General features: G+C 47.1%; 1 protein-coding gene across 2 annotated transcripts in view; it reads right to left on the bottom strand.

The window, feature by feature from the left end:
- Nucleotides 1–17,875: 17,875 nt before the first annotated feature.
- LOC106853687 (gamma-aminobutyric acid type A receptor subunit theta) overlaps nt 17,876–22,880 on the bottom strand; it is a 74,268-nt gene continuing 69,263 nt past the window's right edge. The window contains exons 8-9 of one of the 2 annotated variants that reach the window (XM_014877086.2): nt 19,998–20,254; nt 17,876–19,003 (exon numbers count right to left, since the gene is read on the bottom strand). In XM_014877086.2, the coding sequence (XP_014732572.1) occupies nt 18,626–19,003; nt 19,998–20,254 (635 nt within the window). In that variant the 3' untranslated portion in view covers nt 17,876–18,625. The remainder of the gene's footprint in view (nt 19,004–19,997; nt 20,255–22,880) is intronic. The other variant, XM_014877087.2, reaches the window with a different exon arrangement.

The raw sequence follows: 22,880 nt of genomic DNA, 5'->3' as shown, positions 1-22,880 counted from the left end.
CTTTTCTCTAATAGAACTTCTTCTCTTGCAATTCTGCCTCTGATCCCCTTACTGTGAAAATTAATTAGGAGAAAATTAAAAGAGAAAGGAACGACATGGACCCAAGAAGAGCTCTCAGTCCTTTGTGAAAAGCAGGACACACTGCAGAGGCTCAGCTTGGAGCACAACAGACCCAAACCGAGCCACAAAACCAAACTTCCTGGGGACTGAGCTCCAGGTGCCCATGTGTGGAGCTACACCAAGAGACAGGATTCTCAAGAAGCAGCTGTCCCCAAAACAGGCTTCTCTTTCCAGTATTCAGTGTGGACACAGTGTTAGATCTGAGATGGTCAGCCCACTCTTCCCACACAATACAATGCCCCCTTCAAACCCCTGGGAAAGCAGTGACTCTTTGACCAGATCAGATTGCTCAGAGCCCCATCCAACGTGGCTGTGAACACTTCCAGGGATGTGGCATCCACAAATTCCCTGGCCAACAAACTGTCAGGGGACATCACACACCGAGGTGTGAACCTCTAATTGTGAGACTGGCAGTTCTTTCTGGAGGTCCTGGCTGAGAAAGCTGGGACAGGCACAGGGAAGAAAAAGAGCTGTGAAAACTGTGTGAGGCCAGCACGGAGCCCTGAAACACATTTATTAAATGAAACAGCAGAGAAGCAAGCAGGAGGTGTAATTCTGATGTAACATTACACAGGAAACTCCTCCTGAAGTGGGATCTGAGGGGCAGAAGGCCTGGAACCCCAAAATATTGCTTTGAGCCTACACAGGAGGAGCAGGCTGTTGGAGGAGGCAGAGGACTGAGGGTTTGATGACCTCTCTGGTGCCCATTGTCCCTGCTGCTTCCTCACAGCAATGAAATGTCAAGTTGGCCTTTAGAGCTCAGAAGCAATGAGGTGCTGTGGCTGTTGTAGAGAGCTCACACAAGGATTTTCTTTGCTTATTGTTGCTTTGTAAATGAGTTCCTTTTAATCAAAGTGCTCCTTACCAAAGAACAATTCTTGGAAGCAAAAGTACAAGTGGATATACTAGCACACATCCCTGTTGATGCTGCTCCTTGCTCCTCAGGAGGACAAGGGATGCCCAATGTCACCTTGAGTCTGCCACTTCCCATCCTGCAGGTGCTCAACACCCTCTGGAAGACGCCTGGCATAATCAGACACACACTTCAAACACATCCCATTTCTAGATGTGGGATATCTGGAACTCTTTTGGTTTAGGACAAGGTGTTCAAGGATATCAAAGCCCCAAACTTGTGTTTGAACTTTCATCTCCTCCTGTAAGTAGGGCTGTGCTCACGCAAACACTCTATTTTTTGTTAGTCGAAGTGAAGAAGCAATTCTCACAGAAGGGTGGGAGATGAGGAGTGTATGGATTTACACTGAATCAGATATTCCATACAGAAGGCTTAATTCTTTTTTTAGCCCCATAGGAAGAAAAGAAATGAAGAAACTAAGCAGCCTCACAGAACTGGGGCGGAAGGAAAAATCCTGATCCCACCACAGGCTCTGCAGTCACACTCAGCTCCCTCCTCTGCCCCAGGGGCTGGAAGCAGCAGGTCCCACATCTCTGGGGTGGGCAGGGCACAGCAGGCTGCTCCATCCCTCCCATTTCCATGGCTCTCCAGCTTCCATGAGTGACAGGATGGTCACAGGAGACAGGGGCTGCACCCCCAGAGGCAAGCAGGGAGAGGGTTTGACCCTGTGCCTAGGAAAGGACTGGGAAATGGTAGGAGGCAGACAGGCTCCATACCCCCTCTGCTATTCCACTGGCTGCCTTCAGGGCCTTTTTGGCCATATTCAGGGAAATTCCTCACCATGGGAACATCATGCACTTTTCACTTTGCACATCATCCCTGCACCTTATGGAAAGTTACTGGCCAAAGGAACTTGCTGATGGAGGAGGAAAGGAGAGCACCTGCACAACTCTCCCCTTCTCCCTGCTATGTGCAGGGTGCTCAGGAAAAGGCAGATTTCCTGCTCAGATTTCTCCCTCCCCAGACCAGCACAGCTCTTGCAGCCGTGCACACTTTCACTACGTGCACTACCAAGTCACCACATCCAGGGGACAGCTCCTCAAACCTCTCTGCCAAAGCCCCCAAAAAGAGCTATTATCTACAAAGAGCTGGCACCCAGACACTTGGCAATATTGATCCCCCAGCTGCTGATGTAGCAGGAGGACAGGAGCCCCCTGGGCACAGCTGGGGTGAGGAAATCTGGCATCCTCTGGCCATTGAAGGGAGCCCACTCTGCTTGTTTCAGTCCCCTTCCTACTCCCTTGCTCTGTATTTACTGCAATAAATCATTTAATTAATCAGCCTGAAAGGGTAGATAGAAATCCCAGTGTAAGCAATGGATTTCTAGGGAGAGAAACCCAAATCCATTACTGGAGCTCGCCATTCATTCATCTCCATTAGCAAATGCCTTTGCCTGCCATTCCAGGCCCTGGCCCCAAAGCTGCAGTGCCTGCAGGAGTCATGCAGGCCATTTAGCAAAGTCCCATTTTCCACCAGCTCTTGAGCAAGAAGGCAACAGAGCTCACCAGTTTCCATATGACCCTGTGCAAGCCTGAGCTCTGAAATTCTGGGTACCATGGAACGTGTTTGCCTCACAGGAATGAGCTCACAGCTCAGCCCCTGCTGATGAGATGGGGAGAGCTGGGGCCGAGTTCACAAGAAGCTTTCACACCCCAGGGACAGAAAAGAGCAAAGACAAATCTCCATGGACAAGTTTGGGGTGTGAGTACACTGTGGTATTGAAAAAATTGACAGAACATTAAACAAAACAAAGGTGTTCAACCTACCAGGGACTCTGGCTCCTGTGACCTGGTTGGTACCAAGTTCTTCCAGCTCCAGTCTTACTCCTATTTATTTATTTTCTAAGTATAGCTGATAACTCTGTATGTCCTTCATTCCTTTCATGCTCTTAGGAGCCTTTTCCCCCCTCTCATTTTAATTTCTCCTCTGTACTTTGCCTTTGTTCAATGCATCCATTCTGCCTTCTCTGTTTGCCTTCTGGCTGAAACACTCATCCAGCTGAGGTTTCCCCTCCTAAGACTTTCCCGTCCTCCTGGAAAGCTTACAGAAGTGCTGATGCTGCAAGCTCTGTCCCTCTCAGGAAGATGCATGATGCAGGTGGGGTTGCTGTCCTGGGACTGTGGGCTGCTCTCAGGTTAATTTGTGAAATTACCTTCAGACTCAGCAGCTGCTGGGGCTGTTAGTACTTCAAGAGAGAAGAAAAATGCTGATGGGAGCAGCTGCCTCTGTGATTTATAAACCATACAAGAACATCTAAGCTCTGGAGGGAGCTGCATATGGAAGGGGATTTTCTTGTGAATGACCTTCTTTAAGAAAAGGTACCAGGCACAGGTTTGAGGGGAAATTTCAAAAGACTCCCTCAGTGGTGAGAATTTCATCTTCTTTTTGCCTGTCTACACATCAATCCCCTCCTTGCCATAAGGAATGACAATGAAGTGCTGATCTAATTTTCCTAATTCTCTCTGTAAGACACAGTCCACTCACCCCTAAGGTCTGTCAGGATGCTTTTCACTACCCCAGCACCTCAACATGAACTGGGAACTTTGTGTAGTGGCAAGCAGGACGATGTGTGTGCAAATGTGTAGGGAGGTGAGGTGATGGTGAAACATTCTCTTCTGTTTGATCAGAGAATCCCAGGATGGTTTATGTTGGAAGGGACCATGTTGTTCTACCCCCTGCCATGGGCAGGGACACCTTCCACTATCCCAGACTGCTCCAAGCCCCTTCCAGCCTGGCCTTGGACACTTCCAGGGATTCAGAGGCAGCCACAGCTTCTCTGGGCACCCTGTGCCAGAGCCTCACCACCTTCACAGAGAAGAATTTCTAAAGTTTAAAGGTTAAATCCATTATCCTTCCTGACAGCCTCCTGTGGACATCCTTTTCATACAATTAGGGTGACCTAAGGTGCACAGCAGCATCTGCCAGCCATTGTAATTATGGGTAGTTATGAGAGCTCCTCCCTAATTTGCCAGCAGACACCTTCTCCTGCCTCCAGGGAATCCAGTGCTTGCCACTACTCCACGTGGACAGTAAATGACGTTGTCTCGTTGGGATGACAATCCTGTCTCCTCTTTTTGAATGTTACCAGAGCAGGAGCAAACTCTTCCTGCCAGCAGGACTCTGGCTCCCTTCCCCACCAAAAGCACAAATGCTCTGATTCTGCCATGCCCCAGTGGAACAGGATCTGCACAGGGGCATCTGGGGACCCGAACTCCACATTTCTGTTTTTTCTCTGTTTATGCCATCCTTGGGTGGTCACTCTTGCTCTGCTCATGCCCGTCCTGAGGCATTCACGTGCTCCAGGAATGTGAATCATCCTCACTGTTTCATAACGTGAAGCCAGGTGGAAACTTTATCCAACGAAAATGAAAAAATGAGCAGCCCTGTACTTCTGTGCCACCCTTGCTTGTACTGCATTCATTACACCTTTTCCTTTGTCCAGCAAAGGAGAGAGTCCAAGAGGAGACAGTCATATTCTCCTGTGGGGATTTGGGGGTGGACTTAGATTTATGTTGCAGGGAAAGGGACCTCAGGAGGTTTTGGACTGGGTACAGAAAACTGTTAGACACAAATATTCAGTAATCATGAGTTATTTGCCTTTCTGCTTCTCCAAAATCTTGTTTTTGACTTGAAACCTACTACCTCAGTAATAAGCATTTAATGTCAGATTCTTTTAATTTATCTTCTGGTAGCAGGCTCCAGCAGTCACATTTATGAGAGTTTGTCTCCATGACAGAAACTTACTTTTTGTTTTTAAAAGCAAACACAGCCCTGGATATATTCCCATGAATCTAAGAACATGTTGTTGTGGGGTTTTTTTTGAAGAAGAAGGACTTAGAACTAGGCTCATGATTAATTCACCAAATTAAATTAAACCAGTTGGCAACTCTGATTTAAAGTTGGCTCATTTTCACCCATCTGACTTCAAAATGGCAGAATAGATTTTGATCGAAGTTTAGAACAAAAAAATAAATAAAAAAGAGAATTTGTCTCAGGAAAAGGAATAAAAATATGAAATAATAATAATATTTGTGTTCAGCAGAAGAACCACCTTGCCAGCAGGTGCACAGCAGGGGCAGGATGTCTTTGCCAGCTCACAGTGGTGTCCAGGTGCAGAGCTGAGATGCCCCAGCAGTTCTGGAGCGTGGTCAGTGCTGCTCAGCACAGTGCTGACCCCCTGCCCTGCCCTGAAAACAAACTCCACCTGCGGCACAGCCTTTAAACCCAGAATTTGGGCATGGCCAGCAGCAGCTCCCGCTGTGCTCAGGGAGGGAGGATGCTCCTGTCTCCCCATGGCAACGGGGAGAGGGATCCAGCTGAAAATGTGCTCATCCTTCCTTCCCTGCCCAAATCCCACGGAGTGAGAGCGTGCACAGCGGGAGCCTGTGGGTGGGTGAGGATGGATCTGCCCCGTGGGATCAGGGATTGGTGCCTGGGCCCTTTCCAAGCTCTGGATTGCACCACCAAAATTCTGCATTTTCTGCACGCAAAGAGCTCTTCCCTCAGGGCTAGTGCTGCACAGATTTTGGAATTGGTGGATGAAGAACAATCTCATGTCTGCCTTGTCTGCTGACTTCTTATTTCTGTGGCTTGTGCTTAGTTCTTGCATGTTTAGCTGACACCTCTCACCTCAGAGGCTGCTGCAGATGAACTTTTCTGTTGTCCCACAAGTGCAAGGAGAGGGGAAAGGGATGGGTGGATCTTTTTTCCACAGAGTATAAGACCCTGGCTGAAGTCAGACCCTTCCTTGACAAGGTATAATGAGCTTTAGGGAGCTCTTTTCACACATTTCACATATAGAGCAATATTTCACATATTGGCTACAGAGGTGAAGTTTTGATCCTAGAGCTGAGATGACCATACAAAACCACTGACATAAATCACATTTTTAACCAGCAACTTTTCTGGAGACCCTCTTTCCAGCTACAGACTTTGCTATTATAATTTGTGCCTTCATTGTTGCAAGGCCAGGCTCCTTCACTGTGCTCAGTGCAGTTCAAGATTTAAGCAAACTCATTTTCCAAGGCTGGTGCAGACCCTGGCAGGATGCTTGTCAGCAGTATCTGTTGCTGGTTTGTTTGTCCCTGAGCACATTAACTTTGTTTGAAGCAGGATTTTGGAAGATTTTGGCCACATTTTGGAAGTATTAGTTCCTCAGTTGGATGGAGAAGGAGCCTTCCTCCCTTAGGCAGACACACCCTGGGTTGAGGTGGTGATTTCTGCTCTCCAGGCTGAGAGTGGCTTGCAAGGACTTCACAGCACAAGGTCCATCTGATGACTCTTCACAAGAAAAATGGCTGGATAATGTTTGCTGTTCTTTTTTTTTTTTTCCCTTCAAAAACCTGAGTTTTGTCAAAAAACTGTAAAAAAAAGTCAAGCTGTGGTGATTCAAATGAAATGTTCTTCAGCTGCACTGAAATAACAGACTTTATTTCATTTCACTTTTAGCATCAACTCTGCTCTCAATTTGTCTCTTTCTGAATTTCCATTCTTCTGCCTTTGCCTGCCTGAAATTAGACAATGAAAATGGTGTTGATACAGATAAAAACATAATTTATTCTTGAAGACAAAATGCTCCAAAGACATACCAACAAAAAATGGAATCTTTTTGACATCGAAGATTTCACATGCATTAAAGATATCACTTTGAAATTTCCAAATAACTTTTCCTTTCTTTTTAGAATCTCTAGTCTCTCCCATATTGAAGAGGCCTTATATTTGCTTTAATGCATGGGAGCTGGCAGAGCATGCACTAAACTCTGCCTTGTTGCTCCCTTCCAAACTTTTGGAGGCTGATCTGCAGTGGCATTTCCTGCAAATGGAATTAGGAGAGTTTGGACTGACATTCTTCCATGCTGTTATACAAAGTGATCTTGAGAATTTCTTCATTCCAGCCTCAAGAGAATTTCCAGGACAAACCAGTCTGAATATGCTTTAATGTTTTTACAAACTCTGCATGTCACTTTGGATATTATTATTGTGCAACTTAAATGCCCAAAACACTGAAAAGCCTGAGGAACCTGGATGCTTTAATCACTTAAGCACTTGTGAAAATGTGGAGCTCTATCACTGTTTGAATATTCAATAAGTTTCCTAGCACCATTAATGATCATTAATAATTTCCTTTTGCTGGTTTTTGTTGGGAATCACAATCTCTTTAGCTTTCATTTGTGCTTTTGGGGATCCTCAAGAGTTTGGACACACAAGGCTGAGGACCAGATGTCCAACTCCTGTGTCAGGTTTCAAGTAACTTCAGTTATTTGAAGTTACATAAATATATAAAAAGAAGTCTGTATTTCCCACTGATCCCATATTTGCATAAAGCTGAAGTTTTACAGGGAAGAAAGAGGCAAGAGGAGAGGGCAGTGATGCTCCCAGGGCTTCCCCACTGCTGGGGCTGCAGCTGCAGCCTCTGAGCTCAGCAGGGCTTTGGGGCTTTTAGAGACAAGAACTGTCCTAATGGCTGGTGAGGAGAGAGGAAAGTTGAATTGACATATTTGAAGAAAAGAATAAAATGGTTTTGTGTTATGTATAGAGTTCAGTGAAAGAAAATAAAGTCCAAAGACCAAAAAAAAAACAAACAACCCGACGAAAAACCTTCATCCCCATTGCCTGCAAAATATCAGAGTTTTTTTTTTTGCTGAGTGGGTGGTGACTTCAGCCAGTGCTGGGGAGGGGAAGCAGGACTGGATTTCACATGCTGGCTGCTGAATGCAGCTCCTAGCATGAATTTTGCCCCTGAATTTCCATCCAGCAGCCACACTGATCCCACTGGCAGTAGGTAGGGAGAGCTCTGGACACTGGGATGCCCAGCTAGAGCATATCAGGCACTGAAAATATTCCTGTTTTCCTGCCCGAGCGTGGGGGAGGCAGCTCCTCTCTGCTTCAGGGCTGCAAGGATGGCCCTGTCAGTAGCGAGCACATTCCCAGCATCCCACCAGCATCCAGTAATTGTTTGGTTTGTGTTTCTAATCCTTACATTTCTGCTCACAGGGCAGAGCCACAGAGATGTGGAGCAGACCAAGCTGGAGAGCAGAGCCTGGGTGGGGAATGGATTTTGGGCTGGGAACATCACTTTGCACCCCAGGGAAGTGGGGAGTCAAGGCCAGCTCCCTCCTTTCACTGCCATCATCCCAATCCCAGCCCTGCCAGCATCCCCCAGGTCCCCACAGCCCCTCCAAGGGTGACACCTCAGCTCAACAGAGTCCCCCTGGCTGCACAGGCAGCATGACTTGAACATCCTAACACCTCTAGATGGCCTTTTGAACTTCCAAAAATAAATTTGGGAGCTTAAGTCTGGTCATTAAATACCTCCATATCTTGCTGGAAGTGCATCAGTCATTTCTGAAAGGAGCCCTTTCTGAAAGGCCTTGAATATTTCATTTGCTTTTGGAAATAGGACTGAAGAGCCCGCGAAAATGGCTCTTTTTTTGCTCCTCAGAGTCAGGGTAAGTCACTCACCTTGTGGTGGAAAAACAAGACTGGGAATTTATTCTGATTTTCCCCTCTGCTCTAGGCAGTGCCATGGAGCTTGAGCACATTCCAGCTCTTGGTTCAAGCCAGCAGAACATTTGGAAACGCAGAAAACTTTGCTTAGGTGTTAGCAAAGTCCTTTGGACACACCTTTCAGGTGGCATTAACACAGCTGTGTTTAAAGTTCAGGACAGGTTTGGATCCTCTCTATGGCAAGGTACAGACTTGGCCTTGAAAATGGAAACACAGAACATTCAGACCAGCAGAGAAGGAGCTGAGTGTTTCACCTTCAAAGGCTGTATTTTATAAGTGTTACTTTTGTTCTGGGTAGGAGAAAAAAAGCGCAAACCCAAAAGCCCGAGAAAGATTCCTAACCAGTTAATAACCAACAGTGTTCAAGTACATTTATGTCCACATACAGCATTTGTTAAAAAAAAGAAATTTTTTTTTTGTGTTTTCACACCTTTTTTCAGAAAAAAAAAAAAAAAAGAAAAAAAAGAGAGAGAGAATAAATTAATGTAATAAATTAATGTACACGTTACATTATTTTGGCACTGGTATGGACCATTTTTAAAAACATTTGCTGTTAGTATTTATCATGTTTGTACAAAATTGTAAACCATTTTCAAGTTTGTTGTTTTTTTCACTTTTGTTCATCATCACCTTTCAAAAACTGTCAGTACAGGAATGGAAACACCCGAGAGAAAACCCCAAAAGAAAATCAAGGCAGCTCTCCCTGCCCCTCCCCACCCTTCCCCCTGCCCTCCTGCCCACTGGCCCTAAGAGAAGGTGAAGGAGACAGTTTTTGAAAGCACCTGGCAGCAGTTGGTGACCACGTCCTTCCCAGAGCCCTCCTGGCTGCCCTGGGCTCCCATGGACTCAGCAGAAAGTGCCACCCACCAGTCACACCTTCCCACCTCTAGAGTAGACAAAGATGGCTCTTTAGGTCATTTAATTTTATTTCTTTGTTGGTTTTTTCCCCTTTTTTTGGTTGTTTTCTTTTTTTTTTTACAAAAATTTCTACATCTAAATCACTTTGCTAGAAACATTATTTTTTCTTTTCTTTTTTTTTCACCTTTTTCTTTTTTACATTAGTTAAAGCAGAATCTGCTTTTGTGAAAAAAGACAAGGATCAAGGTCTTATTTCATGCAGAAAAATGCAAATTAAAGATCATAAAAATGGGTGATTTGTTCTGGGTTGGGGTTTTTTTTGTAGTTTTTTTCTTTTTTTTTAATTTCTTTTTTTGTTTGTTTGGTTTTTTTTATAACGCTGTACAGGATGCAACGCAGCCACTCAGAGTATGTTAAGATGGTTCACAGCAGTCCCTTGGATAGCACACATTGACACTGGCATTGATCTTCCTCTCCTCTGGTCACTGCTCTTGAGCTGTTTGGATTTCAGGCCACATCAATTGTCCCCAGTCAGGGGAGACTCCGCAGCTCCTTGGTGGGTGCAGCTTGAGAGGATGAGCCAGAAATGGAGCACATTTTCCTGGGAAGGATGCCCCAGCCTTGTTTTTGTATCTTTTTTGGTGCAACATCCCTGTAGTGAGCACACCGTGAAAGGGCCCTCCAGGAGCTGGGTTCTCTTTTGGAAGGGGATGTGATTTCACACAAAGACACAACATTATGACATGCCAGGCAGTAGAAAAAGAAAATAAAAGCGAAACAATCCACCCCACAGACCTGACCACAGCCCTGCCACCAGGGTCACGTGTATTTACCAGAGGTTGGGATATTTCTGGGAAACTCCTGAGGCTTTCCTTTATCCTCAGTTTTTCCATTTTCTCCTCTAGCACCCAGCTACTCATCCTCCCAGGTATTAAAACCCTTGTCTGTGACAGCTGCTGAATCTTTCTGGGGGTTTGCTCGCACAGAATCTTCCCTCTTGGCCTGCCAAGCACATTGGCCCCAGCCCAGTGAAGCTGTCAGATCCAGGCAGGATTTCAAGGAGATGTGCAGTTGTCAGGTCTGCTCCTGTGCTCAGACTTGAGCAAGACATGGGGCTTTGCTGGGCTGGGACTGTGTGGGTCTAATCTCTGCTTTGCCCATTCCCTTTCTTGCTTCAGTGCAAGTGAAATGGGAGAGGAAATGTTGCCAATTCCCTTGCTCACCTTGCTAGCCTTGGCAGGGGCTGAAACTCGGGGATTTGTGCCCAGTCTCTGCTTGTGAGAGGCTCTGGGACACACCTTCCTTCTCTCTGCCTCAAAAGGGTCACAAGGGTGGAAAGATCTCTAACAAAAGCCTGGAAGGTGCACTAGCAGAAGACCTATTCCTGTACAAAACTGCCACCACGGGTCCCCAGCTGTCCCTGAGGCAGGTAGCACAGTGCTCCCCAGACTTTCAGGCTCTGTGGGACACTGTTTCTGGAGAAAAGATGTTAAAGCATCACCAGTTGTGCCAGCACCAGCTCTCTCACGAGGTGCTCCTCCCACCTGACCCATTGTGCACCAGGAGTTACCTGTTAGCCCCTGCACTGAGACCCTCTGGTCTCACTGGGCCCTGGCAGGGCTTGGTGCTGCTCCAGCACAGCCAGGGGATGGTGGAGAGAGAGAAAAGCCCAGCCAAATGCACCATCCCCTACAGGTGAAATGAGAGCACTCCCTTAGGGCCACAGTCAAGACAAGCAAGCTCATCCCAGCGTGGAGCAGAGCCTCTGTCAGTGCAGAGGCCCTGCCAGCTCCCTTCCCTGCAGGCAGGACATCAGCCCCAGAGAGAAAAGCCTCTGCTCACCTGAGACAGGCTCCTCCTGGGGCTGGAAACCCAGCCACTGTCCCTGCCTGAGTCCCCAAGGGGCATCAGCATCACAAAAAAGGGAAGCACAGTTTCCTTCCTTGCTGGCCTGGCTTCTCCCAGCCCGTGGATCCCCAAACCCTCCCTGCCAGGCTCATCAGCACCAGCGCTGGGCACCAAGAGCCACATCCAGCAAAGCACAAGGTGGTCAAGGCATGTCCAGAGGGCTGGGAAAGCCAAGGAAAAGATCTTTGGTCTTTATGCCTGGACACTGTCCATCAGACACCCAGCAAGGTTCCCAAAAAAACATGGACTCAGCGTCTAATTAAGCAAAACTATTAACTCTGATGCTTCCCCACATCAGAGCACTGAGAGCTGGGAGGCATTAGGCTTCACAGAAGGCGAACCAACACGGATCCACTGTTTAAAACACATACTGGGAGAGAAATTATCATCCCCTTCAAAAACATAGCGTTACTCACCGCTATACTGTTTCATCCTTTCTGGGGGAAAAGTCTGCCAGCATAAATGCCAAGCTCAGCCTGTGCAAATGATAAAATGTACATCCCTGGATCATAAATGGGTCTATCACGTCTCCTCTCCTCACTTTGTCATACACATATTCAGTATTATTCAGTGAGTGCCCCTGGCACTGGCAAGTTCTGGCTACCTTAGATGGGAGCAGACAGCCCACGGCACGGAGCTGGGGAGCAAAGCTTTGGGATGCTGTGGGTCCACTGTCTCCAGAGGTCTGTGGTGACACTCCCAGATTCTGGGAGCAAGGGACTGCATTTGGTGGCAGAGCACAGTGCAGTGCAGCAGCTTGTGCTCACACAACTCCCCATGGTTTTGTCTTAGCAAAGCACCTGCCCTTGGCTCCCCACCAGTCCTGGTGGCCTGGTCAGCAGCAGAAAGGGCTGATGGGGGGCTCTGGGGCGGCCCCACACTGATGCACTCCAGCCTTTCTGCTGGAGAATGGCCTTTCCTAAGAGGATTGAGACTCCCCTTAGGTCTGCCTTCCACATAAAGTGTTGGTTTGCTTTGTTTTTACTCTTTTAGTCTTGCTGCAATAACACAAACAACAGGACATTTATTGGCCCCACTGCAGAGAAGCCACACTTCTGCCCCACGGAGGCAAGACTGTCCTCTGCTTTTCCAAAGCACTAAACACAAGACAGGCAATTCCAGTTCAGGCTCCCACTGGCCTTTACTCCATCCACATGACCCCATTTATGCAAGTGACAGCTGACACCATCCTCCCCTCCTCACCACATCTCTACTACAGTAAGGCATGATGCAGGCTGGCTCTGGGAAAAGACCCCAAGCACAAGAGATTGGGATTTAGCACACAGCCTCCTCCCACTGGCCTCAGGGGTGGTGGGATCAAACACTGAAAAGTTACTTACATACCATCACTTCCACCTCTACTGCCCACCTCTTCTGTGCTGCGCTCGGAGGTGGATCAGGGAGCCAGCCCCAAGGTCACCATCCCAGCACCTCTGTGCAGGCACAGGCACAGCTCTGCCCTCCAATCCTGTGGGAAAAGTCTGGGGAAATGGTTATAGTAGCCTGAAGGTCAGTGCTTCTTTATTGTACTTGTCACCTTTCAGCTGTTCTTTACTTCTGAATGTACAGAACCATTTTTATTTGGTTTACATCAAGACATTAGAAATCAAACAACTTCTTTTTTCTTTAAAAAAAAAAAAAAGGAACAAAAGGAAATGAAAAATAAAACCCAACACTATATACATCTTCTCTTCCCCAGTCTCTGCTCCCCTCCCTCCCACCCTCCCTCCCTCCCAGCATCTGCGTTAGGTCCTGCTTCCAACACATTGGTTTCACATCTCTCACCCAAACCGTGCCCCCACCCCAACTTTCACATCTACTGTAAAGACACCCCACCCTGCTTGGTGAGCCCAGTCTCCTCTCCAAGAAAGCATTTGGTAACCAGCAGGACGTTTCTGGCCTCATTGTCTCTGGTCTGACACCGGGGCAGGGCTCAGCCGTGCCCCAGCCTGGCACAGCGGTCACTCCCCTGCACATCTCAGCCCAGTTCCTGCAACTTTGTCTGGATGCAACTGATTGTCCCTGCCCCCAGGGACTGAGCTCTGCTGATGGCCGTGCACCCTGAGTCTCCCTCTTTTCCCTGTTCCTGACCTCCCTGTCCCCCAGAGAGCACAGGCTCTGCCCACCAGGGACTGCTGCCATGGCTGGGCTTCCTGGGGTGCTGCCTGCAGCTGTACCCAGCCTGTCTGACTCAGGGATGTCCCCAGTGCTCCAGCCCCTGCAAACCTGCTGTATTGCACATATATTTTCAAAAGTTCTCTCCTATTTGCTTCTGAAGTTACAGCTCTCTCCCATCAACCAGCTTTTCCTCAATCCATCCTCTCCATCAGGATTCCAGTAACCACCTTCCCTAAAGCCACTGTCCTTTGGTCTGCAGCTCCAGAGGCTTCTCTTCTCAGAGATTTAAACCCCTTCCTCCTCCCCTCAATAAAGAAAACAAAGCCAGCTCCCTTCCCCACCCCTTATCTCTTCCTGCCAGACCCTCTGGAGCAGATCTGGTCAAACAGACTGGCCAGATCAGTTCTCTTCCTGGCTCTGTTTCTGGGAAGTGGATGTGCTGTCCATTGGACAGAGGAAGTGCCAAGCCTTGGCAGGTTCCCTACTTATTTGCAAGACATAAGCCGCTGGCGTGGTGTCGGATGTGCATGCAAGAAAGTTGGATGCCAGTTAAAACCTACAGTCCTGTTTGTTTCATGCACTGTGAACTTATCCTATATACACTACTGGCTGGTTTTATGCTCGAAGACATGAATATAAAGGTTTGCATCTTCCTTAGTAACCTTAGTAACCAAAGCTTTTCTGTCACCCATGGAATAGCAGGGGTTGGCTAGCAGGGCTCGTTTCCCTCTTCTGCGCTTCCTCTCATTGTCTTTTCATTTCTCAATACTCAAGGCAAAGGGGGGATAGGAAGGGTACAGGCAGAATTACAGTCCCAAGGTCCCAGTCACTAAAGGTCCCTGAGTGACAGCACTATACAGTATCAGAAAATGAAGCAATAGAGTTGTGTTGGCCATGTATGTCCTGAGAGAGATTTCATTTCTATTTCTGCTCCACCTCCTCTTCCACATGCCTTCCTTAGGCTGTTCCACATGGAGAAGGTGCAAAACATTCTCCTCCAGCCTGGCTCCCTCAGGCAGCCCAGAACATCCCTCATACTCAAATGCTAAAAAGCACAACCCAGCAAGCAGCAATCCTGCCCCAACTGCCAACAAACCAAGCCCTGAGCATTGCCTTCTGCACCACTGCAATAAAAGCCAGAAGCAGCTCCACCTCGGAAAAGCACTCACAAACCCTTTCCTCCCCCTTTCCCCTTGGTGAAGAAGAGGAGGGCAGCAGTGGGGATGCCAAATGCAGCATGGAAATCCCCTCCATCTTTCTGCTAACACTCATGCTTGTGATGGCTTGAAACCTCTGAGCCTTGAGTATCAGTAAAATGCCCTGTTTTTCCTTCACTAAGTCCTTTCTGGATCACTGCACCTCGAAACAAGACAGGGGTTTGTTGCCTTCCTTAGAGGTGGGCACAGACAGCTGTGGAGGGGGGACCCAGAGGTGCCACCTCCCTTTGAGAGGAGAGCATCCCTAAAGGCCTTCAGCATCCTTCCCTCCCATTTCCTACTCCTCATCCCACTCCCAGGACACTCTGTTGTTCTCCAGCACTCTGCCCCATCACCAGCAAGTGCAAGGCAGCTCCTGAACTGTGACCAGTCCTGATCACACACCCTTTGGCAAAGATTATCGTGTTGGACCCAAAAGTCCAGGAGTCTGGACGTGCTGACTCTGTGAGTAACACTGACCTGGTAATACCAAGTTAGAAACATTCAAAGAGAGAAGCTAGGATGACTCCTGGTAAGAAAGAGAACCTAGCCAACAGAGAACTGAGGCCACAGCACAGGAGTCTGGCTCCCAGTCCCAGCAGGTGAAGAAATCGGCTAAGCAGTGCTTTTATTCCCTGGAAAGCTTTTGGATTGTCACTGGGCTCAATCCTGGATTGAAGCCTCAAATATTAAACACAGCCTCCCAATGCCTGGTCTGCAGTTTCTGGAGGCTGTACCTGCAGGGCCCTGGTCACTCAGGACCCCACCCCATGTGGGGCTCAGCACCCCAGGAGCAAAGAGCATCCGTGGGGCTTGCACCATCTGTGTGCTGCTGCCCCTGCCAGCCTTGGGGGCCAGCTCAGAGATCTCTCAGGTGCCTAACTCATGCCACACACTTGTCAGGCTTTTACTACAAAATTATCAGATTACTGGAGTTCCTGAGTCATCTCCCTCAGCTTCAGAATTTCTCACCATGCAGCCATTTGTTTTCCCTCCAATCTTAACAGGCTTCTACCAACTGCTTTTTTTTCTCCCCACTTTAATCGTTCTGACCACCCTTTATATTGCAATCACATACATAAAGGGTAAATTTGTAGATATTTTATTTAATCATCAATCACCTGGTTAGACTGTCCTTGAAAACTGGACCTGCTGATAGGCAGTCTCCATGTGGGAACTGCAGCCACGGCATGCTCATATCCATGGACATTGTACTGCTGCTGTCATAAAGCACAACTTTATGACTTCCATTAAAGCATTTTAAAGATATTTCTGAATATAATTGTACTAGAAAGCATAACTTCCTCCACTGGAAAAGCTTTAAATTCCTGCATATCAGGTAGACAGAACTACCTGATCCTCCAGCCACTATCCAGACTCTTATTCCTATACAGACCCATGTAGACCACGAACTGCAGCAATTTGGGGAAAACCCATCCCCAACAGCATTGCTCTTGGATGGGGAAACCAGCAGGAGACTGTTCTGCAGGGCAGGGGAGAATATAAGTCTGGTTTAACAACTGTGCTAAAACCTTGGTGAGTCCAGGGAGGCCTGGACCAAAGGTGTGCATGCATGAACATGAGACACGTGGGGAAGGGGGGATGTTCTGCTCTTATGCTTCAGATTCTGCATAAGACACGTTACTGATATAAAAATAACAATAATTACTCTGATGAGGCCTGATCCTGCTTCAGCCAAGTCCAGGCAAAACTTTCCCAGACTGCAGTGTTACTAGGTCAGGCTTGTAGTGATTCACATTTTCATAGTACTGTACAGACATAAATTAGTGAATGAAAGATGTGCATCATCTGAAAAACAGGAGTTTCCCTGGTCTCAGAGGATCACTCTGCTCTCCTAAGCAATGGGAATCAAGGAAAAGGGAGGAGAATGCTAGTAGGAAAATAAAAGGATGGTTGGATAAAGGGCAATGTGGGTGTCTGTGGGTCTGACAGGAAAAAAACTCTATCAGGTAAGAAGAAGGTTCTCATCATTACTCCAGGAATGGCAGAATGACCCTAGGGTTAAAGTTTTGCACTTGTGAATTTAACATTTTCATGGCTTTTATTAATATTATAAGGGAGATTATCAATCATCAGTGATTGCCAAAGTGGCCAATAATTCAGTGATTTTCCTGAAAGTCACTGGCTCCTTTGGAAAAGTCTGACCTTGCTGTCCAAGGCCAAGTTCCCCTCCTGTACCTTCCTCAGGAATGCCCGTGGATGGAAGCCCCTGGGGACTCGGGAGCTTCCACAAGCACCAAGCTCAGCATTTTCACTGCAACCTTCACCCTGCCCAGCCTTTGGAGACCATAATCTTCGATGCTCCATGGAACTCTACCTCATCCTCAGCTTCCTCATCTGCAAGGAAGGGCACAGGGTGCTTTTCTCTACACTCTGTATATCTTAACAGACATAAAGCAAAGCCTGGTGGAAGCAGCACAGATCAAAGGCTGCCAGCTCAGCATTCATTCCTGAACTTCTTAGGAAAGGGGATCATTATCATTTCCCTAATTTATTCATCCTGAAACATAACGAAGTTAATGTCATCCAGCCTTTCCTGCACCTTGATGCAGGCTATGGTCACTCAGAAGGCTGGAGTGTAAATCCATTGTCTGGCACAAGGGACAGGGAGAGGGGGAAGGGTTAAACTGCTTTTCTTTCCAGACTCAGTAAAGAAGATGCAGGGTGGGAATAACTAGGAACAACCCCTCCTTTGAGGGCTGAATCAGCTTAGTCTCCTCGGGATCAGATGCCAGCAGTGAACAGCAGCACTGCCCTGTTGCTGATCCCCAAATCCCTCTCTTCCCTCAGCAAATGCCAATTTGCACATTCTGCCTCCCCAGCTCTGCCTCTGGAGCTGGGACCCCGACCTCCAACCTGGTGAAGCTGCAATGAGCAAACAAACCCCTGCTACTCCCCACCCCAAAAACACACTGCCAGTCACTTAAATGTCATCTGTGTTCTCTTCCTACAAAAGATATTACAAAACCCCCCTCCCCAGCCCCCCTCCCCAGAAAACATGCTTGCACACACACACACACACACACCCATGGACACACGTGCCCACACACACACAGATGCTCCACACACACACATTCACACAGGAAAAACAGCTTGCAAACTCCTGAAGGTGGAAAAAGGCATCTTGCAAATGTGCCTTGGTTTTGATAAGTTCCCTCCTCCCCCCCTCCCATAAACCCCACCTTGCCCCTTCCCTCCCAAATAATTGCCTCGTCCTCCCCCCCCTTCCCAGCTCTTCCAAAATAAATATTCTTTTTATTTGTTGGTTTAAAAGATTCTTTTAGGCTTGTAAGCAAGAGAGAGGGAGAGAGAGAAAAAGAAAAGAAAAATCTCATAGCGAGAGAATGAAACCCCATCATCTCATGAATCCATGAAAGAGTAAACATGAAGGGGTTAAGAGCAGTGACAGAAGAAAGATTAAAAATATATATAATAAGACTGAAAAGTGAAAGATGAAATTCAGTAGTGAAATGGAAGTGAGGATAGAGCATTAGTGAGCACAGCCAAAGATAACCTATCACCCCCACCAGTTTTTGACTCAATTTCTTTAAAGCTCCCCCCTCTTTTTTTTTTTTTTTTTAAACTTTTCTTGGTTTTGGGGTTTTTTTGTGTGTTTTTTCTTTTTTCTATCTTTTTTTCTTTTTTTTCTTTCTTTTTTTTTTGATTTTTGTTGTTTTTGTTGTTTTTTTTTTTTTCTTTTTACAATGGTTTAAGTCCTTCAGCAGGAAACCAAAATCAAGACAAACACATCCCTCCCTGAAACCAAACCCCCTCCCGTACCTTTCTCTCCCTTCACCCCACCCCACACTCCGTGGTTCTACATGTGCTGAAAAGAGAAGAGTAAGCTTAGAATAAATCTAATGAACCATAGGAATAAATGACAATGATAGTAAAGAGTAAAACCCAAACCCAAAAGACCACAACACTCCCGTGTTGTCATTGTCTGAGCGTCTGTCCCTATTATCTCTCTGGGAGGCCGCAGGCATCAATTCACATAGTACAACCAGTAAACAAGGTTGAAGAATCCAAAAGTGATCGGAAAAATGATCCGTGACCACTTGTCAATGGTGCTGACGTCTGTCAGGTCAGGGATTTTGAGCTTCAGCTTGGAGGAGCGCCGGCGCAGGCGGCAGTTGGCGCGGTTGCGGGCGGCGGCGTGGTGGCTCAGCGGCACGTGGCGGTCCAGGGTGGGGTGGTGGCCAAAGCCATCCCGAGAGGCCAGCGGCTTGCGGAACTGGATTGCCGAGCCTTCGAAGGACATGACAGAGTTTCGAGAGTCGCCCACGCTGCTCATCATGTCCGTGGTCAGCAGCTCGTTGCTCATCTCCAGCGTGCTGAGGAGGATGTTGCCGTAAGGGTCGACCTGGAGCGGGGAACACAGACACAGAGGTACTGGGGTGTCCTGTGCGCACCTTTAGGGGCGGTTCTGGACAGATTTCTGGGTGAAAATGCTGCTGGGAATTAAAGAACTTATAAATTTTTAAAGTAACTTCAGTCACGGGTTGGTTGGCCTTTGCCAAAGAGGAGGGAAATTGAGGTTTCTCTTCAAAAGATTCTGTTCACCGAGGGTTTGAGTCCCACGGGGTGAGGCTTCAATCAACAAAAAGAAGATTCCTAGACTCTGAGAGATTAATATCTACAGGCTGGAAGTAGCCAGAAGATGCACAGGAGATAGAGAGACATTAACAGATATTAAACCCCTGGCAGGTTCCCAGTCTGGGAAAAGATTGATAAGAGAGCCAAAGAACGAGGACCAAAAATAGCACTGAAGGTGAAGGAATCAATAACCAATAGGAGATCAAATAATTAGAATTGTACAATTCTATTACAAGAATTCCACAACCAAAGAATGAGAATTTCTTTGGGGTTTTTCAAACATATAAATGTGTAAAAATTCTGGTAAAGAATCACATGTGGTTGGAATGATTTCCACTGAACATCCTGGCCAAAATAAAGTAATGCCTAACTCATTAATACTTAAAATATGGTGTTGGAGAGTTTCCTTTCTTCTCCAGAGTTTGGTGACAATACCCATGATGGGGTCTGGACATGCTGCATTTGAGGGTTATCCTCTGCTGTTGGGGAAGGAGCAGCCACCTGTGCTTGCAGCAGATTTTTAGTGAGGGAAGTGTGATTCTGCCAACACAGGAAGACCAAAATCCACAGAGGGACTTTTAGCTACACCTGCCCCACGCAAGGGGAGGGCTCTGATGAGACTGGATGAGGATGATCACGGAGGAAAAATTCCCAGTAATCCCCAGACAAGGGAAACTGGGGTTCATCTCTCATGAGGAGCTCTGCAGCTCGCCCAGTGGAGAGCCTGAATTCTCGTGCCACAACGAAAGGAGAGGACAAACCTGCTCTCTCACCCTCTTCTCCTCGTAGCGGTGGCGCTCGTTGTTGGCCTTGCTGATGCGCTCGCTCTGCTTCTTCTGCTGCCGGGGCCCTCGCCCAAAGAAGATGTAGTTGACAAAAGCATACTCCAGGAGTGCCAGGAACACGAAGACGAAGCAGCCCATGAGATAAACATCAATAGCCTTGACGTAGGGGATCTTGGGGAGAGTCTCCCGCAGGTGGGTGTTGATGGTTGTCATGGTGAGCACCGTGGTGACCCCTGTCAGGAGAGGGCAGGTGCTTTGTTATTGACGTGGGATGGTTTCCTGAAATGCCTTTCTCAGCTCCCACATCCCTCCTTCCAGCTGGACAGCCTCAGGAGAGGTGGGAGCAGTGCTACTGGGAAGGAAGCTGTCATTATTCTAAGCCCACATGCTCGCTACAAATTGCTGCAGAGAATGAAGCAGCGGCAAACAGCTGGACAAAGCGTCAAAGCTGAGTATCACCAGCAGGATGGGGATCAGCATCCTCTGGATCCTGTTTCTTTAAGCCCCCCCCATCTTCCCTCTTTCTCTCAGTGTGGTAGGAAGCATTCCGTTTTGCTCTTTTTTACCCTCTTCTCCTCCCCTTTTTCTCCTTCATGAACTCATCAGGTTTCACTGTGTGCTATGGAATGCCTCAGCATCTCTGGCATGAGTTTATAAGCTGCTGTGTCTTTCCTATTGGCCATCAATTGGAGAAAGAGTGAAGAGATTTCCTCTTCATGGCACTCTCCTTTTTTTGCCTGCCTCGTAGGCTTCTGTCCTTGACCCCATCAGTTCCCACCTTCCTCTCACTAGCTCTACCATTCATTACATCAATTATCACTTGTACACATTCCTCCCATGGTTCTCACACTCTCCTTTTTAGTCCTCCTCACATTTCTTGCATCTTAAATAAGCATTTTGTGAACGCTTTTGTCCCCATCTACTCAGTTCCAAAAGCCTGATTCACTATGATTACTCTCACAGCTCCAGTCCTCTTCTTCAGCTTCTTCTCAGACTCTTCCCTTCTCTGTATTGTCAGAGTGGCCTCAGACCTGCCTCTTTGACACTCTTCTGCCAGCTGTAAAAAGATGGCAACAAACCTTCATACTTCTTTTGGGGGTGGTAACTCTTCCTCTTCAACCTAGTTTTCTCCTTCTTCTCTAGCTGTTCCTTCTACCTTGCTGATCTTCTTTTCTCCTTTTTTCCTCCTCATCTCTGTGTTGGCAGCTCTAATAATCTCCATGACCTTAATTTGCTCCTGTGGTTTCAGCCCCACCTCTACAGTGATGGCTCTCTGTGCACCCTGGACCTCTGCTTGTCCTGTTTCCCCTTCACCCTCGCTCTGTCTTTGCTGTCATTCTTGATAAAAAACTGGAAGAACTATTAGCCTTCAGTTGGGTAAACAGAAGGGAGATATATTTATATACACACAATATGGCCTATATTTAGGCAGTAGTCTAAATATACAGAAATCTAAGGCAAAGAAAGGGAAAATAGAATGTTCTCCATGTCTCCATTAAGAAGTGGACAAATTGCAATGGAGATTTAGGGCAGAGGCAAAGAGGAGCTCTTTGACTGTGTAAGCAGGTAAATCTGGAGATAAAGTGACCAGAGGAGGCTGTGGAGTTTCTTTTTTTGGAGCTTTTTATGGATAGGTTAGGTCAAGAACTGTCAGGAATAGTTTAGGGAGAGCTGTTGCAGTTCTGATCTACAGTGTTTTTCTTCTGTCTTCTCCCTTGAGTCCAGATGTCAGCAGAAATTCAACAGCTGTGCATCTCACCTCCACCCTTTTGCTTGTGCTTCCACAATGTCTGCCATGGTCTCTTTTTCTTCTCTCTCTGATTACACTCCTGTCAATACAACTTGCCCTTTTAATTTACTAAATTCTTCTTCTTCCCTCTCTGCTCCAGCCTCTCCAAGCAGGCAAAGCCAAATCATCTCCTTTAAACCTTTGCACCACTCACCCCTCCTCTGAGCCTTCTCAAACCCTTTCTCCTGGAGCTACTCAAGCTTTGCTGTAAGACCCAGCCTCTACCTGAGCTGCACTGCCTCTCTGAGCCCTGTCCCACTCCCAGATCCAACCCTACTCCCTCCTTACCTCTCCATTGCCTCTGAACTTTCCCTCATTCTCAAATGCCAGCCATCCCCCCTTTCTCCTGTTCCTCCTTCAAAACCCTCATCTGCCATCCACCCCCACTTCCCTTCTGTTGCTTAAAAGACCTCATTTTTTTCCCCTCTTATAGGAAAACATTCCTATTTAGGGGAGCATGTGCCAAAGAAGAGCTTGGACTTTAACTGCTGTCCCACATTTTCCTTGGCCATGGAGGTCTCCATCTGCAGAGAGTGTCTGTATGGGCCTGAGCCATCAGAAAAATGTGTAATGCCCCTTCCTTTATTTCTTTCATCTTTTAACCACTCCCATACACCTTTTTGGCTGTCCAGCCTCATCATTAATCACCCAGCTGACCACTCCTGGCACACCTGCTGACAAAGAGGTTCCCAGATTTGTGTTCTGAAGAAAACCAGTGCAAACCAGAGCAAAGGAACTCATGGCATATCAGGGTCCCACATACTCGAGAATCAGTGACCATCTGCATTTCTGTTCAGAGAGTTTAAACTCACACACAGAGAATTTTTGGTAGGACTTTTACTAATTCAAATAAAACAGATTCCATTTTGGGAAGTACTAATTAAAAAAAACCAAACCAAACCAAACCAAACCAAACTAAAACAAAACAAAAACACAATCAAACAAACAAACAAAAAAGCAGAAACAAAAACCTCAAAACAAACCCCAAACCCCCCTAAAACAAACAAACAACCCCCCCCAAAGAAAACCCACCAAAACCAGAAAACTCCCCCAAAACCCCCCAAAAAACA

The sequence above is a fragment of the Sturnus vulgaris genome, chromosome 14, assembly GCF_052056855.1.
Source record: "Sturnus vulgaris isolate bStuVul1 chromosome 14, bStuVul1.hap1, whole genome shotgun sequence".
In the NCBI taxonomy this organism is placed as follows: Eukaryota; Metazoa; Chordata; class Aves; order Passeriformes; family Sturnidae; genus Sturnus; species Sturnus vulgaris.
This window is presented reverse-complemented; position numbering and strand designations above follow the sequence as displayed.